The 18,810-nt window shown below is 43.5% G+C and overlaps 1 protein-coding gene across 1 annotated transcript in view; it reads right to left on the bottom strand.

Annotated features, from left to right (window-relative positions):
- DNAH5 (dynein axonemal heavy chain 5) overlaps nt 1-18,810 on the bottom strand; it is a 4,110,061-nt gene that overhangs the window by 2,379,834 nt on the left and 1,711,417 nt on the right. The window contains exons 20-21 of the mRNA XM_069219645.1: nt 4,075-4,265; nt 3,892-3,991 (exon numbers count right to left, since the gene is read on the bottom strand). Coding sequence (XP_069075746.1) covers nt 3,892-3,991; nt 4,075-4,265 — 291 coding nt within the window. The remainder of the gene's footprint in view (nt 1-3,891; nt 3,992-4,074; nt 4,266-18,810) is intronic.

Genomic DNA, 18,810 nt, shown 5'->3' with positions numbered 1-18,810 from the left:
CACGTACAGAGCGAATAAGAGTGGGGACAATGGGCACCTCTGACGGGTACCCTGAGGCACTCGAAATGGCTCGGACATTGTTCCATTGACCCAGACCCTTGCCTATGGGGCTGAATAGCAGCAGTCTATCCAGCTGCAAAAGCTTGCGCCAAAGCCAAACTTTGAAATCCTTGCTGAAGGTATGGCCAGTGTATGCGTCGAAGACTTTCTCAGTGGCGACTGATAATAGAAGTAACAGTATGTGTGTATGCTGTGATTTATCCATGAGATGGCAGAGATGCTTTGTGTGGCCACTGCAACCACTTTCAGTGATAAATCCCGATTGGTCAGGATCTACAAGACCTTGCATTTAAGGAATCAGGCGGGATGCTAAAACACTGGTAAAGATCTTTACAACTACATTAAACAATGATAAAGGTCGATCTGAGGCACAATAGCTAGGTCTTTATCCGGTTTATGGAGGACAGTTATGGTGGCATATTCGATCTTTTCGTGAGCCTACCGGTGTCACTAAAAGAGTTACGGAACGCGTCAGAAGTGGGGCGAGAGTGGTTGCAAACGTTTTATAAAATTCTGAAAGTAGCCATCCTGTCCAGGGGCTTTACCTAATGGTAGGGAGTTAATGAACAAAAGCACCACTTCTATGTGGCTATCTTTGTCTAAATGGGAAGCGTAACTTTCTGAAAGGTGGGCAATAGGAGCTTGGGTCAAATAGGCTCCAGCTGCGCTAGTGTCAAGCTTTTTCGCAGTGTATAGTGTGGAACAGAAGTGCTCAAATTCCTGAGCTATTTGTGCATCTTGGTGTACACGGTTACCATGGGACCCTTCAAGTTCATCCATCCGTAGTTGCATAGTTTGGGCACAAAGTCAATGTGCTTATAGTTGCCCTACTTTGTTGCCTCCAGCAGAAAAGGTTTGCTTTGCACACAAGACACCATATTCTGCTTTGTCCATGTCTAATGCCCTGAGCAGTTTGCAGGCTGCCGTGAGTTGCTGCCACACTTTAAATGGGCCTGTACATGTATGACTGCTTTAAAGCATCCAACAGCACTGCAACCACTGTCTAAATAGGTGCGTATAGCTTCTGTAATTTGACTGATATTAGAGTCATATGTGAGTAGTTTATGATTCAAACGCCATGTGCGTTGGAGTGCCTCCCCCCCCCCGGGTAACTGCAGAGTAATGGTAATAGATGCATGATCAGATAGGGCCACCACGCCAATGTCTACTGAGGTGGTAGCTAGTGTGATATGGGGGGATGTCAAGAATAAGTCAATGTGTGCATACGTCTGGTGAGCGGCAGACAAAAATGTGCAAGCTCTCGTTGTCGGGTTACATTGCTGCCACACGCCGGTTAGTCCCATATTCACCAACCATTTTTGACTGGAATCTGACAGGGCTCCCACCTGTCCCATTCTTTGTACCATTCTGGCAATTACGGCATCGTGAACTATGTCAAGGTCGCCCCCTATAAGTATGTCTACATCTATCATGGCCACCACCCGTCCCACTGCATCTTTAATAAAGGCTTCATTTGGTGCATAGATCGAGGCAACAGTGAAAGTGTAGTCTCCTACTTCCAGTCAGGGGGACAGCCGTTGACCAGGTAGTTCCACCTGGGTCTGTATTACCTTTCTAGCGGATCCCCTGTCCATGCAGAAACTTGGTTACAGGTCAGAAGGCCCTGCAGCGTTACAGTGTCAGGGGTGAGAGGTTGTGGTACAGCCAAATCTTCACTCCCTCAAATTCAGTGTTGCTCTTATCTCAGACTGCGGCCATGATGATGTCTTTCTGATGGTAGGAGTGAAGGCAGGTTAATATATCTTGCGGGGTACTGGGGGATTTGATGGCAAGCCTGCCCTGAGCATGCAGTCCAGTATTATGTCCTTAGCTGCAAGGTTAGGCACATCATGACGAGTAAGCGGGTGACATATTCCTCAAGTCTCCCGGAGTCTGCCTGCAGAGGACCACCTTCAATATAATTATTAGAGCGCCAGGATCTGTTTTCCAGGTCTTCCAAACTGTGGAGGAGGTCAGCGTTTTTATCGCTCAATTCAAGCATTTTGCATCAGTGTCCCTCCAGTCCATCTTCCTGTATGTCACTTGCATGTTCCAATTTGCCGATCTTCTCCTTCATGTCCTTAACCTCTGTTGCTATGTCGTGCTTCAAGACCTCTAAGTCTTCACTGAGAGTGCCAAAAAGATTCTCCAAGAATGACTGTGTGACTGGATCATCTTCCTCTTGAGTCTAAGATATCATGGGCTGCTTTACCCTGATCGTTCTTTGTGGCAGGTTTATTAAACATATCCTTAAGAGATTAATCTTTATTGTGATGGTGGTGGGAGGACATGACTGATGCGTTGGGTATTGCCAGAGGTGAGTCAGGAAGTATTCAGGACCCCTTTGCATGGGATATCTGCTACGCGCCAAGAAGCTCCTGTAAATGAATGAACCTGTGGCAATGTAGAGTTTATGCCAAGGCAGGTTCCGCAGCATCCTGTCAGGTGTTCTGCTGACTGCAGTCTTGTCTAGGGCCATGTGTAGATGCACCAGCTAAGTGTGCAAGTCACTTGTGGAGAGGCCCTTCTTATCGTCTTCACCTAAATTGGGTGCCTGGGTATGTCTGACTAATATTGCATTGCTTAACGTATGGCCATGTGTAATATATTAAGCTAAATATATAGAAAATTTGCATTATGGGATACCTTCTGTGTGTATTCCATGGCTGTCCAGCACTCCTTGTCATTGATGGCACAACCCGAAATTTCTGTTTGCCTCTAACCACCTGTAAGAAGGCACCTGTGTGTCCTAGTATAGATTTATTGAACCAGAAGCCCACTCTTCTGCCACGTCCTGTTGTGCCTGCACCACTGAATCTGTAGGGAGATCAGTGGTGTCCATGTTCCATTGTTGCCGGAGAGCATGCACCATTCTAATGTATAAAGGAATTGTCCTCTCGGGATTTCTCATTCATCTACTAATATATGAAAGTCTATGAGAACAGCATCTTGGAATAAATGCCCTATGGTATCAAACCCCACTTTTCCCAGTGGTATAAATCTTGGGGGTAAGGTATCACGGCATTTTGTACAGATACCTTGTATGAAAAGATGGGAACTACGATTCACTGTTGAAGTGGGGAATAAGAAATATTTTCACCATTGTACTATTTCCAGGGCACGTGGTGCCAAAAAGCAATTACTGACAGTAGAGTCCTTAACCATATCGTTCATATGTAAAACAGTATTGCATTTTATGTCATAATTCCTGTATTGCATCGAAATACCAATCCTGCACACTCCATGGCCATCATACATTATTTTAACATGCTGTAGGTAGATGTTATATTGTTAACCTACACTCCTGTTAAGTGGGTTTCCATGTACCACATTAAATCACATAGCACATAGCAGGTCCACAGACCGTTTGTGCCTTGAGTCTTTTCATATTTGCAAAGCTTGACAGACAGGTGCTTAATGACAACCAATATAAGATCTGTTTTTGTTGACAAAAAATTACAGCGGGTAGAATTTGTCATCATGAATTGTGATGTAAAGGTGAACTGATAAAACACGTAGCGTCACCACATTTCTAATAACTGAAGTTTAGCGACGATGTGTACGTGCCATAGTACTACATGAAAATCCTACCCATTCACCTCAAACGTGTCCCCTACACATCTTTACCAATGAGGTCACTCGTTCAAGCATCGACCATAGGTCAGCTAACATACAATTTTCCATTATAAATGTAGTTCTAATTTCTGTCTAGGTTGAAAAAGGCTTTCTTGGCTGCAAATAAGTATAAGTTGTATAGCGTTGGCTATCACCTTCAATAAATACATTTTCAATACCTAATACCTAAAATATTCACTAAAAAAGAAAAATTACCATGAGTATGTTTAATTCCGGTCTCTCCAATTTCCTCCTCCGAGTCACTGCCTTTACCACCAAGATGCAGGGCTGCTATTTTTCTATCCAACATCTTTCTCTATAGAAATGAGAGGTTTTGATTATTCAGTACATGATCAAAGCAAACAATGTTTACAATTAAAGTAAAGAAAAGAGACAAACCTTTGACATTCTCTCTTTACTCCACTGTCTAACTCCTTTTGAGACATTGAGAATGCAGTCCACTGCTTTATTGAGAGTTTGCTGGACTTCGTCCAATGCTGGTACCATGCTGATATTTGGGATGGACAAAGTGATACTTGTTCGAAAAATTGGTTGGCCGCTCTGTTTCTGTCTTGCAGCATTCCTGTTGTCTAAATCAAAAGGTTTGAAAAAGTATACATTAATTGTAATAAAATCCTTGTAATTGATGGTGCACCAATGTAATGTATCTGCTTTTAATTTCAACTCCATGTCCAAAAGTGTACATTTATAAATACTTTATTAATTCCTATTATTTTCGCCAATAATTCATAGAACACATCCAACGCGTTTCGTTTACTCCTTGTGAACTTCATCAGGGCAGAAATTGTTCCACGATCTCATGCATCAATACATCGTCCCTGTATTTCAAATTATTGTCAATCCTGAGTGGTAATCATAGATCATGGATGCATGTGATGGAAATATGGGTTTCCCAAATGTAAATACCTCAAAGCCACTAGGCCATTCCAATAGACACCGTGACACGTGTCCTTAATATCACTCAGCTCAAAGACCTCGCGACCACGCGTTGAGAGACGCAGTGAGCCAAATAAAAAAAATCAGGCATGCTACTTATTGATTTTTGAAAAACAATAATTATAATACGTTTAAGTTCAGCAAAAATAACAATGACATAACTAACAAATGACATACTAAAGAAGCTTCTATTACTTAGTAGATTTCGTCACAGATTTCTGGAAATTATAAATGATCCCTGACAGAAGCCTTAATTTTGTTGCATTCACTTTAATATCCCTGCCGTGTCCAATCCCAGTTATGCTGCATTTGCTGTGGTAAGCATTATTTAATAATATCACTGTGTGATTACTTGAATCAAAGAAGGCAAAAGCAATGACATGCTTCAATAGCTGCAAAAAGAAAAAGAAGAAAAATGAACTTACATTGCTGAAAAAGGGTACTAATCTTTTTCTTGGGTAATTTATCACACACATCGCCTACATCTTAAATAAACATCCTTTACACTCGGCAAGGAGAGCTAGTATGCAGACGACATACACATGAATAAATTACACCCAAGTTTAACAATTCAAATACAGTGGTGTCTTTGACAAAAGTTCTGGAATGCATTTCTTCTAATTCTGATCAAATTCCCTTAGCTACCAGAGAACAATAATGTGACATGTAATTTTCAAAAACATATTTCTAGGGGGGCCCAACCCAGCTACTGCTCCTATCGCTCACTGATGGTATGCCTGTCTTTGACCGTACACAGCGTTTCACTGCCCTTTCCCTAGGTTCACAAAAAAGAAATACTATATATATACAAACTTGTACGTCCTTACTCTATGTTGGGAACAGTATTATGCATTTTTCTTCAGTTTGCTTACTACGATTAGCAAATAAAAAAAACAAGTTTATACCACCGCACTTCACCATCCATCAATTATTGAATGTGTTTATTGCAACCGTAACACACAAACTCAAAACATTACACAGCAAATAAGCAGTTTGAAGTGTGTTGCACGGTAAAACTACTAAATCAATTGAGAGAAAAAGGTCCACCTGAAATAGGTCTTTAGACATTTGAATTTCCTTGTTGGAATCAACCAAGCTATAGCAAAAAAATAAGCAGCAAGTCACTTCTTGGTCACACTCTAAGTTCTCACTGCAGACAGTTAAAATATTTCCCTTAGCAATGACAGACGAGGTGATCCTCTAGTATTCTCAGCTTTAAAAATTGAATTCAGGAAACTCGCAAAAAGCGGTTAATGACTAGATATAACTATGGAATGAAGTAAATCTATGCAACTGAAAAAATGAAATACATATTCATGTCTAATAATTCCAATATCAGTGTAGTCTGTAGGGAGCTTTCCAATTTTGAAAGCACTTTTAGTGGTAGATATCTCCTTGTTCTGGATTTCGTTAATTCATGCTTTCCCACATGGATCCTCTATATGTAAAAACACTTATCTCTGATGCATAATCTGTTTTGAAAGGTACTGATTAGGATGAAGCTTTGTTTAGAACAAACAGCTATTCATAGGAATGAGGGAGTGATGAGCAATGTACCCTGCGGTTTAGTTGGAGATGAGAATCTCCTGGTGCATAGTAAATAAAAAAGTTGAGAACTTCAATAAATAGATATTTTTTTTCCAATTTAGCCACAAACCTAAATATAATGCCTTAGAGGGTGTTGCTACTCCAGAGTAATATCAAAGGTCAAGCCCAGATACAAACAGCACTCACATTTTTATCAGAGAGTTATTGTTCCTCATAATCTGAGTTTTGAGATTTCGAGGTCCAATAACTGTCACTTCACGTATATTGTGTTTGGTCATAGAATCGTATGTGTCCATTATGAATCTTGAATCACTCAAAATTTGGAGACCATTATCTGTCCTAGAATTAAGGTGCAGAAAATAGTCTCCACACAGTATTGATAGTCTCACTTATCAGATAATTGGGGAGGAGGATATGAGGACACAAGATGTGATCAATAGTGAATGTTATTTGGAGGCAGCTAGACATTATGGCCCTTATAGAGAAGAGCAAGGCTGCTCCAGCTTGGTACCACCATGATGTAGCAAATGCAGAAAACATGGTTACATCAAACAATTTGCAAAAAAGTGAGCCCCAAGAGAGGCTATGCCCCATATATAGAATATGACAGCTGCCTCATGTGACATCAATCAGAACTGGGAAGAAGTATGAAACAGGTGGAGGAGGTGCCTAAGATATAAGAAAGCCAAATCATGAAGAGCAAAGTGTTACCACAAATTCCTCTATGTTCCATCATTTCCTGGCAGACTTGTAATATCTTATCACCATTATTATATTAGATATTTAGCTTTGATTTTTGTGGCTTGTCTTGATTCGTTTTGGACTCATTCCTAGTCTTGCTACTTGCTCAATACCACTGCTCTTCCGTGACCAGTACTAATGCTTCCTGGCTGTTTTCTGTCCAGCAACCTGGACTCTAGGGGTGACAATGCGTCAATTTTCATTATGAATGAAATACATGACTCCTCCCGGGTTACATAACCCAGGGATCTGCAATTCCCTCCCTCCTCCTGGAAGCTACAACAGATGAAATTAAGTATCAGTGGCAGCAGCCCTTTCCACAGCTAGTGCTTTTAGCCACCTGCTAACATTCCAAGAGAACAGAAATGAAATAATGAAATAAAATGTATCAGGTGTGCAAATAACCAGAAGCATTAAGACGCTAGAGACCCAAAACAAGCTCTTCCCAGGAAAAAAAGGAAAATAAACTACCAGGAGAGACTTAATGAGAGAAGAGCCAGGTTTCAATGCTCTTTCTAAATAGTATATGGTTATCCAGATCTGATATGTGATGAGGAACAGTGTTAGAGTTGAGCCATCTGAAAGACAGAAGACCTACCTCCTAATCTAGCTGTGCGAAATCTAGGAATGATCAGCTGTTTCATAGGAGTAGAGCATAGCGGTCAGACCGGATGATACCACTGAAATTTAGACAGAAAAAGTAAGGTCCATGACCATGAACAGCACGCTGAGCGATACAAAGAGCTTTAAATGAAAGTTAGGGCTTAACAGGGAGCCAGCGTAATTGTTTAAGCTCATCGGATACTGATTTAAATTTAGGAATATCCAAGATGAGACAAGTAGCAGCATTTTGTACAGTTTGTAATTTAAGTTAAGAACTTTGCTTGTTGTTGAGGAATAAAATGTTGCAGTAGTCCAACCTGGAGGACATTAAAGCAACAATAACAGTTTTCTATGCTGACTCCAGAACACAAGGGAAGATTTTCTTAATGACCGAGGGCCACATGTACATAGCATTTTTTGGCTCACAAATCGCCCGATTCGCAGAATTGAGCTGTTTTCAACCAAAGAAAAGCATTTTCCTATGCACAAATTACTGTTTCCCGATTCTGTAACCTATTACCGAATCACAAAATGGGTTATCGATTAAGTATTAGGAAGTGGCATGTTAATGACATCCCTTCCTAATACTGACTCGCAGTCCTATGTCCAAGTGTTTTGCGACCGGAATACGGTTGCAAACATTCTCTTTTAACACTAATTTCAACTTGGTGTTAATGCACTCACAAAGGGAAAGGAGTCTTCAAGGGACTCCTTCCCCTATGTGAATGAATGCGGGAAGGCTTTTTAAGAGCAGGCAGTGGTCTCATTGATCACCGTCTACTCTTAAAAAATGAAAGCGATAAGTTTCATTTTTTTTTTTTAAATGCATACCATTTTTCTTTGAGGAAAATGGGCTGCGATTAAACAAAAAAAAAATATTGCTTTATTTCAAAGCAATCACAGACCTGGTGGTCTGCTGATCCCAGCAGGCCTCCATCCCTGTAATATTTATGATTCCCAGTGGGAAACTCAATGGAGTTACGTACATTTGATAATGTGATTTCCTATTTGAGATTTGCATAGAATCACAATTAGGAAATCACAATTCCTAAAGTACGTACTTTGGTCCCAAATGATGTTAAAACAGGAAGAGACCATGCGGCTGACATGATTAGCAGAAGAGAGGTGCTCATCAAACATAACCTCCAGATTTTTAGCTACCTTCACAGGGCTCATAGGAGAACCTAAGGCAGAGGACCATCAGATGTGTGACCAAGCTGTAAAATGGCAAGAGAATCTTGCTTTTATCAGCATTAAGTTTTAATAAGTTGTCCATCCACTTTATGATTGCTAACATGCAGTTGTTAATGTTTTGAGCCACACAGATGGTATCATCAGTGACTGTAACAGTAATCGGGGTATAATAGAGGGAGAAGCCAATCTCGTATCCTATTCGCTGTACTCTATTTTTAGTGAGTGATGCCACTTGTTGTCTGTGCTTATATAACAGGGATGGATTATGCCTGAAGCAGTGGAGAAGCATCTTGTCTAGTTGCTTTTAAAAGTATCTGATTTTTTGGCTGTCCTTCATATGGAATGTCCTTTCACCCCTACTCCCCATTATCAATACCACCCCTTACACAAGGGATATTCCTAGTATTTCTCAAGATAGGCCACATCCTCCCACTCTTTAGGAAACCTATACTATACCCTAGTGACCTCACAAACTACTGGCCCATCACTCAACTACCATTCTTCAGCAAGATCATTGAAAAAGCAGTCTATGTTCAAACCCAAAATCACATTAATGCTGAGCATCTCCGGCACAACTAATAGCATATCTTCATATGATACTGCAACACAGAGTCTGCTACCTTACATATTGTAGAAAATGCCCTCCTGACCTCAGATCAAGATGACAGCTGCCTCCTGTTATTATTGGATCTCTCAGCTTCTTTTGACACAATCGACCATCCTATACGCATATACACCTTGGAGTTATGAATGGGATTCACCGGCAATGTCCTTCACTGGTTCTCCTCCCACCTTTCCAACCAATACCAGTATGTTCACATAGGTACCTCCAGGTCCCAAAAGATTCCTATCACCTGCAGAGTATTCCAGGCTGCCATACTATCCCCTGCCATCTTCAGCCTCTACGTGGAGCCGCTTAGTATTTTACTCACAGATAACAGCATCAGGATTCACCAATTCGCTAATGAAACATAGATCTACTTGAACATCTCTTGTGCTTCAGACATTCAGGGCCATATTTATACTTTTTGAAGCAAAACTGCGCTAACGCAGTTTAGCGCCCAAAAAATTAGCGCCGGCTAACGCCATTCTGAAGCGCCATGCGGGCGCTGTATTTATTGAATGGCGTTAGCCGGCGTTAGCCGACCGGCGCTGCCTGGTGTGCGTGAAAAAAAACCACGTACACCAGGCAGCGCCGGCGTAGGGAAAAATGGAGTTTGGGCGTCCAAAAATGGGGCAAGTCAGGCTGAGGCAAAAAAAACGTCTTAACCCGATTTGCGCCATTTTTTTTTGGCGCCCAGACGCCATTAACATGACTCCTGTCTTAGCAAAGACAGGAGTCATGCCCCCTTGCCCAATGGCCATGCCCAGGGGACTTCTGTCCTCTGGGCATGGTCATTGGGCATAGTGGCATGTAGGGGGGCACAAATCAGGCCCCCCTATGCCAAAAAAAAAAAAAAAAATACTTACCACAACTTACCTTTTCTTCCCTGGGGTGGGTCCCTCCATCCTTGGGTGTCCTCCTGGGGTGGGCAAGGGTGGCAGGGGGTGTCCCTGGGGGCTTGGGAGGGCACCTCTGGGCTCATTCTGAGCCCACAGGTCCCTTAACGCCTGCCCTGACCCAGGCGCTAAAATCCGGCGCAAATGCAGGTTTTTTAGTCCCGCCCACTCCCGGGCGTCATTTTTGCCCGGGAGTATAAATCCGACGCAATAGCATCGGAGTCATTTTTTAAGACGGGAACGCCTACCTTGCATATCATTAACGCAAGGAAGGTGTTCACGCAAAAAAATGACGCTAACTCCATGAACTTTGGCGCTAGACGCGTCTAACGCCAAAGTATAAATATGGAGTTAGTTTTGCGTCGAATTTGCGTCGAAAAAAACGACACAAATTCGGCGCAAACGGAGTATAAATATGCCCCTCAGTGCTTTAACCATTTTCCGCACATCATCCATACGTGGATGCTCAGTGCTTAACTGAAGCCAGTACTCCTCTTATTTGCTAAGAGCAACAAACAAGAAACAGTGCAAACCTGGCTGATTTACATGAACCCTGACAGTTTTGAACCTAAACTTTCATCAAATGCCAGGCCACATGGCTAATCTTGGCAGTCTTTCAGGTACAGTTCTCAGCTGTAACAAAATATGTGGTCCTTGGAACTCATTTGCTGCAATGGTCACTCCTGGTATTCTCTCAAGCTCTCTGATTTTTCAGGGTGTTCTCAAAACTAGGGACATGTGAGGGCATCTCCTCCTGGACAGTCTCCCCTGAGGCAGGGCCAGGCAGACTCCTTTCCTCGCTCAGAAGAGAGGCTGGATTCTAGGCACCAGGCAGACCCTCAGCGATTCCATCATAAAATATAGATTTTGATGAGGTCTTTTAACCTCTAGGATACTGAGTGTTAGGCAGTCACAAGCCCTGGTCACACAGCAGTCCTTTACGTACACTGCAGAGCACCCCTTTTCTTGTTCATGAAGAACTTGAAATTAGAACAAAGCTGGTTGGTTTGGGACACAATTTGATGATTATTTTCTAGACTGGGTCTACTCTCTGAAACCTCAGAACCAATTAGGGTTGGTTCTCGTTCAAGTGTCCTTCTCAAGCTGCTCTCCAGACTTGGCCTTTGTGAATAAAGTGATTCTTCTCAAAGTAGCTAGCACTGGAGCTGTATCAAAACAGGGGCACCCACAACTCGGGCACAATGAAGTGTGAAGTCTCTGCATCTGGTACTCATAAGCCTTTCTGAAGCAGTAATCAGGAACATACAGAAAGGACAAGCCTGTCCTAGAAACATCCATACCTTGAACAACTGCAACTGGAGTCACACCCTTCATCCCTACCAACAACTTAATGACTCTGCTAAGTAAGAACTAATCTGCAGATCCCTGCTAACAAAGTTGTCCAGTCTTCATATTTCTCACTTTTTTTGTGGGGATCTCCTCCCTCCTACCATAGGAAGTCAGGTATTTCCGCTGTCTGTGAAAGATGTCCTCATTCGTTATTTTGTTCCATTTTGTTATTGTGTGCCATAACAAAACGAGACCTTCCAAAATGGTTTATGTAAGAAGTTCCATCTCCCAATGATTGTTCTAATAGATATTCTTTATTGCTTTGACCTCAGATTTTTTACCTCACCTGTTAACGAGGCCTTATGCACATGTGCTCTGTTGTTTCCTTCTAATAATAATAATTGACACATTATGAAATATTGTTTTTTGTTTTTTTACAGGCCACCATTTCCAGTTACATACGCACTGATTTATGTGGCTGTGGAGTAGTATATTGTATCTGAATACCAAGATGTCTGTGAGAGATGCAGGATAGAATAAACCCACCTTCCAACAATATAATAATTCACATTTGATATTTTTACAATTAAATAACAATGCAATGAATACCAAAGGCAATCATAGCAATAAAGTGGTCAACATAGGCTGATCACAGCTATCCTGAAGCTGAGTAAGAACCCCAAGAAGGCCTTCTCTTAGTCTACATTAAAGGCCAATTGCAAACTACTTACTAAACTCCCAGCGAACCATGTTACCAGTGCTACCCACCTTGATCCACTGGGATCAGATGGTCTTTATGACGGGGTGCAATACTTCCCTAAACCTGCGTAAACTTTGGGATGCCATTTCTTTTACCACAGAGGTTTGAGCTCGAGCGGCTTGCATGCCCTCAAACCTCAGATACGCTTTTGGTTTCTTAAAAGTGGCACTACATATTCAGGATCCTTGAGTCATTTTGAGGTTCCACATACATGCACAAATGGATTTGAATCCTCTATACTAACCCGACTGTGAGGGATAAGACTGGCTGTTGTATCTCAACTCCTGAAACATCCATGGGGGCACTCGGCAGGGCTACTCTCTGTTGCCACTGCTGTCTGCGATGGGCAGTGCGGCTAGCCCCAAGGCACTGGGAGCACAATGGGGATTCCCAGGACATGAGTGTCCCGGTGGTCTCTTTATACGCATATGATATTCTTATTTATGTTAAGGACGTTATGAAGGACCTATCTAGCATTACTCACACACTGGAGAAATTTGGGAGGCTTTCCGGGCTTAGTATAAAATGGGCTAAATCATGTATTTTCCCTTTAAATGTGCAGCACACAGTCACCCGACCTTATAATGAATAATCAGTTACAATGGGAAGCAACATCCTTCCATTACTTCGGTATTAATATATACTATGATGCGGGAGACCTGTAGGACGGTAATCTTGGTAACTCAGTGAGTAATCTGAGAACACAACTAGCGTTTTGGACCTCGCTCCTACTCTCGCTGATGGGAAGTGTATCCTTATTTACAATGGTTATATTCCAGCCGTTGTATTATTTTGTGAATATGCCTTTGATTTATGGATCAATTGGTTACCAACTTCGTATGGGCAAGTGGCCGAACGCTAATAGCCTTATTAACAAAGCACTTGTTAGTTGAGGTGGGCGCTTGGGCCTTCCGAACTTGAAAAAATACTATCTGGCGGCCCAAATATAGTAGTCTTGTAGCTGTTAGGTGCACATTACCTGAGTGAAACGGGCTTGCAGGTGGCAAATTTAATGGATGTCGCCTTGGTGAAATTGATGTATTCTAAATTGCACTCTGGTAGCTCATTGCCAACAATGACTCATATTGCTCTTATCTGCTTAAAACGTGTAATGACACTCACAAAACACGTCTTCCCTTATGCACCATCTATGTCATTGTTGGGTCTCCCATTGTGTACGAGCTGGCTAACTTCATCACAGCATCACCCCTGGATTACAATAGGTGTAGACACTGTAGTCAGGTTGTTCACGGTCCTTATTGCAATTTAAGATGCTCATAGATGACTACCATGTACTGAGTGGCCAATGTTTCACATGTCTAGAAATCAAACATGCCTTTCTGGATTTATGGCACATACTCGGATGCAGAACCGCCTACTCTTGCACAGACTTTACATACAATGGGCGATGTAAGATGTCTCATTAAATGGTTGTACAGAGCTTTTCATACAACACTTTTATTTGACGTGACATAATCTTGGCACACAGTGGGAATCTGATTTGGCTAGGCTCCTACATGACTCGGAATGGATGAGGGTATTGGCATCTCCACCTAAGATGTCATGTAATACGAGGTTTAAATGAATTCAGCTTTACATATTAAACATAGCTTACTTTACTGAAGATAGAATTAATAAGATCTTTCCCAGGGCCTCACTGTGATGCAATGCACCTGAAGCTGACATTCCACACGTTTTGGTCCTGTCCGTCCTTACATTCTTGCTGGGAAGACATAATCATGGCAATCGCTCAAGACTTGGGCAGAACGGTATGCAGCACTTTGGATGGTTGCGTCCTTGCCCTTGTTCCACCACCTAAACCATATAAAGCTATTGGAAAGTTTATATCCCTGGCTTTATTGTTATCTCGTCGAAATCTTGCAATGAATTGGAAAAAAACGTTCCTTCTTCTATTCAGTGGCTTGAAACTGAAAGCCAGCAGTTGCAGAAGGAAGAAATAGCTGCTCTTAGGAAATGTGTTATTGCCCACAGCTGTGATGTGATGTTGGAGGGCTCTAAAATATTACAACAAAGACGATAAGCGTCCGCTATGAATCACATCCGCATAAGACTTTCTGCATATTTTAATGTTCTGTTCTTCACACTTAAGTTAATATATTGTCTATTCAACCGTCGATTTAGTGTCACAGCAGCGGCCAACTTAATACAGTCTACTATTGTCATACATCCTAAAAGAGGGGGGATCCTTGCAGTTCTTACGGAGGTTATTTAGCTGCATGGAGTGAACACTGACAGTTGTGGTATGGAGTGAATCGGAACACTGACAGTTGTGGTATGGAGTGAATCGGAACACTGACAGTTGTGCTGAGTTACAGTCGGGGATGGGGTGGGAGGAGCGGTTTGGCCCGATTCAGTTCCGTTGATGTAGATGTTTCAAGACAAAACGTTAAAAGGGTATGAATTCCTGTAGTAAGGGCCCTAACGATCTCCTCAAACGGCAGATGCTGTCAGTGTATTAGATATTTAACATATAAGGCCTGTTATGTAACAATATTACTGAAAATTGAACATAATTAAGGCTCAAATTAAGCTCTGCTCTGAGTGTGGTGGAAAAGCAGACCCGTGGACTATATTTTTCATTGTGAATGGCCCAGAGGCCGGCACATGACAAGAGGGAGATTATCATCAGCGATTCCATGAGACAGGTCAGTTGCAAAGAATATACAAATACGGCGTTGGCATGGGTCTGACATATATATATTTTAATCATCCAATATATGGTTATTTAGGACATAGTTAAGGAACTAGAAGGGGCATCCCTCACAGCATAAAGGGTTTTTGGTGTCATATGCCAAGTGTAATTTGTTTTTCAACCTCATTCTTGTGCTAGCGCTTTGCCCTGGGAAGGTCTCTGCAAAAAAGAAGTCACAACACACTGTATAATCATAAATGTACTCACATGTGTTCTTATTAGCACATATAAAAATTTAACACGGTGTACATTTTCACATGTGAAATGTGACCCAAATTATTTTTTTCTCAATAAAAAAAAATATTTTTTTCCCGTGGAGGCAAAACATTGTCTGGCTCCTTCAATTGGATGCCTGTACCCCTGTCCTTTAAGAGATTAGGGGCCTGATTTAAGTAAAGTGGTGCTGCACCCAGTGCAGCAACACTTTTTTTCCACCCCTTAGCACCCCCTACCGCCACCATGTGTGCACCATATCTAAGATACGGCACACCATGGTGGTAGTTAGGGAAACTAGCGTCGACATTTTTTACACTAGTTTGGAGCTTTGCAGGATTAGCATAAAAAATGTTGACGCTAATCCTGCAAAACTCAATTACGGCACATTGAGGTCCACTGCAAACAATGGAGGGCCTCCTTTTAATGCCTGCTCTGAACATGCGTTAAAAGTGCAGAAAAAAATGACACAAAGAAATCTCTTAGATTTCGTTGTGCCATTTTTTCAGTCCTCTAACAGGGAAACGCCCCCTTTGCATACATTATGCCTGGCGCAGGCATCATGTAACACAAAGGATTACAAAGTGGGGCAATGCATGCATTGCGCCACTTTGTAAATTTGGCATGGCGATTTTGGCTGTGTTCCAATCTATGCTACTCTGGTGTACGCCACTGCACTGTACGCTATTCCACTCAACACCACTCCACTCTGTGCTGTTCTACTGTATGTCACTACACAGTACCTCACTCCACTGTACACTATTCCACTCTATGCCACTGCACTCCACGCTACTCCATTTACACGATTACACTCTAAAACACTCCATTCTATGCCACTCCACTGTACACTATTCTACTGTACACAACTGCACTCTACAACACTCAACTGTTCACCATTCCACTCTATACCACTACACTATACGTCAATCCACTTTATACCACTCCACTAAACATTATTCCACTCTACATAACTACACTCCACACCACTCAAATCTGCACTATTTGACTCTGTGCCACTCCACTCTACCCCAGTCCACTATTCGTCACACCACTGTACACAACTGTATCCTACTTCACTGTATGATACTGCAGTCTACGCCATGCCACTGTATGCTATTCCAATCTACGCCACTCCAATGTACTCCACTCCATTGTAAGCTACTCCACTGCATGCTATTTCAGTGTATGCTACTCTATTGTACAGTATTCCACTGTACAACATGGCATACCACTCCACTGTAAGACACACCCTTGGTCCACTGTGCTGCCCCTCCCACCTGCCCTCCATGTTTTTTATGCTGACACTGGCCCTCCTTGCTCACTTACAAGGCCTCTGTTATGCTGCACTGTCCCTCCTACCTGCCCTGGGATTGCTGGGCACCCCCATCAAATTCCCTCTTTTGGCTGAGTCCAACCCCTACCTCCTCCCTTCTGCCCTCCATGGCCCTTCTGCATACCCCTGGCCCCTCCTTTTACCCATCATGGTCTGTTGTGCTACAATTATCCCTCCCCACTGCCTTAAGTGGTCAGCTTGATGCCACTGTTTCTCATTCCCTTTCACCTCCCTCCGTTGTCTGTGTGCATGCTTCTATCCTTGACCTCCATGGTGTGTGGTGCTTCTGCTGCCCCTCTTGCCCATCCTACATGACCAGCTTGCTGCTCCTGGCCCTGCCCACTCTCCCAGCCCCCTGCTGTCCATATGCCGACCCCTGCCTCATTCCTCCTGCCCTCCATGGGCAGCTGTGCAGCCATTGCCACTCCTGCATAATGAGCTTGCTGCCTTTACTCCTCCCCCCTGTGCCCTCCTCTGTCCATGTTCATACCCTACCCTCTACCTGCTGCTCTTCATGGTCCATTGTGCTGCCACTTCTCCTTCAGCCTGCCCTGCATGGTCTGTTGTGCTGACACTGCTCCTCCTGCCCAAACTGTATGGTCAGCTTGCTGTCCCTGCTGCCCTCCATTGTCCAAATCCGTGTCCCTGCCCCCTTCCTCCTGCCTTCCATGGTCCTATGTGCTACCACTCCCCCTCCTGCTTGCCCTGCATGGTCATTGTTCTGCCACTGAACCTACGTCCTGCCCTGTATGGCCAGCTTGTTGCCCCTAATCCCCTCACCACCACCCTCCTGTTGTCTGAGTCTGCACCCAATACCCTCCATCATGCTCTCCATAATCTGCTAGCATGCCCTGCCTCCTCCCTCTTGCCCTCCATGGTCTACTGTGCTGCCACGGTTTCCCTGCCTGCTGTGCATTGCCAGCTGTCTGCCCTATCCTGCCTCCTACTGTCCTTCATTTTCGGTGTGCATGACCCTACCCCCACCCTCCTGATCTCCATGGTCCTTTGTGCTGCAACTGCCCCTCCCATCTGCCATGCATAATCTGTTTGCTGCCCTGGCCCCACTCACCCTGCCCTCTGTTATACGTGTGCGTGTCCCTGCTCCCTCCCTCTTGCCCTCTTAGGTCCTTTGTGCTGCCACTGCCCACCTGCCTACCCTTCGTGGTGTATTGTGCAGCCACTACTTCCGGTAACTGTCCTGCGTGGCCAGCTTACTGCTACAGCCACCTACCCCCTGCGCTGCATTACCAAGTCCATGACCCTACCCCATCCCTCCCGCACTCCATGGTCCTGTGTGCTGCCACTGCCCCTCCCTCCTGCCCTTGGTGGTTAGCTTGTTGCAGCTGCCCTGCTTCCCTCACCCTCTGTTGTCCTTTCTGAGTGCCTGAGTCCCCTCTTTTCTGCCCTCCATGGTCCACTGAGCTGCCTCTGCCCCTCAAAGCTGCCCTACGTGGTCTGCTGTGCTGCCACTGCCCCGACCTGCCCAGCATGGTCAGCTTGCTGCCTCTGTACCTGCTTCCTGCCTTCCATTGTCCGAGGCCATGCCCCTATCCACTCCCTTCTACCCATGGAGCTGCACCCACTTCATGACCTACATGGTCTGTTGTGCTGCCACTGACCTTGCTACCTGCGCTATATGGTTATCTTGCTGCTGCTGCCTCCACCCCCTCTCTTCTATTGTCTGAGTCCAGCCGCTATCTTCTACCATCTATGGTCATTTGTGCATGCCCCTGCAACCTCTCTCTTACCCACCATGGTCTGCAATGCAACCACTACCACTCCTGCCTGCCCTGAATGGTCAGCTTGCTGCCTCTGATTCCCTTTCACCTTCCCTCTATCTGCATACTATCCCTTCTCTCCTGCCCTCCATGGTATGTTGTGCTTCTGCTGCCGCTTGTGCTCTCTCTGCATGACCAACTTGCTGCTCCTGCCATTGTTGTATCACTGAATTGCAGCAGCCCTTTAATTACAGATTAGTATAACAAAAGAAACATCAACCATTATGATATTTAAAGTAATTTATAAAATGACTGTTGGAAAGTAGATTATTGGTAAGGGCACGTAAGTACCTACACTTAGCAATAGGCCACAAACCCCAACTAAGTCCAGTCAGGGTCCCAATAAAGTAATCCCAGCTCAATCCTTGGTAGTTTGGTAATGAGCAGTAGGCTTAACTTAGGACACAGGTTGTAAAGCATTTAAAAATAACAAGACAGTGAATAAGTAAAACAGAGAACACAATAAAAATCGAACTCCATTTTATAAAAAATAGATTTTATTTGT

This window comes from Pleurodeles waltl, chromosome 2_2, assembly GCF_031143425.1.
Source record: "Pleurodeles waltl isolate 20211129_DDA chromosome 2_2, aPleWal1.hap1.20221129, whole genome shotgun sequence".
Classification (NCBI taxonomy): domain Eukaryota; kingdom Metazoa; phylum Chordata; class Amphibia; order Caudata; family Salamandridae; genus Pleurodeles; species Pleurodeles waltl.
Note: the sequence above shows the minus strand (reverse complement) of the source record. Positions and strands in the feature narration are given on the sequence as shown.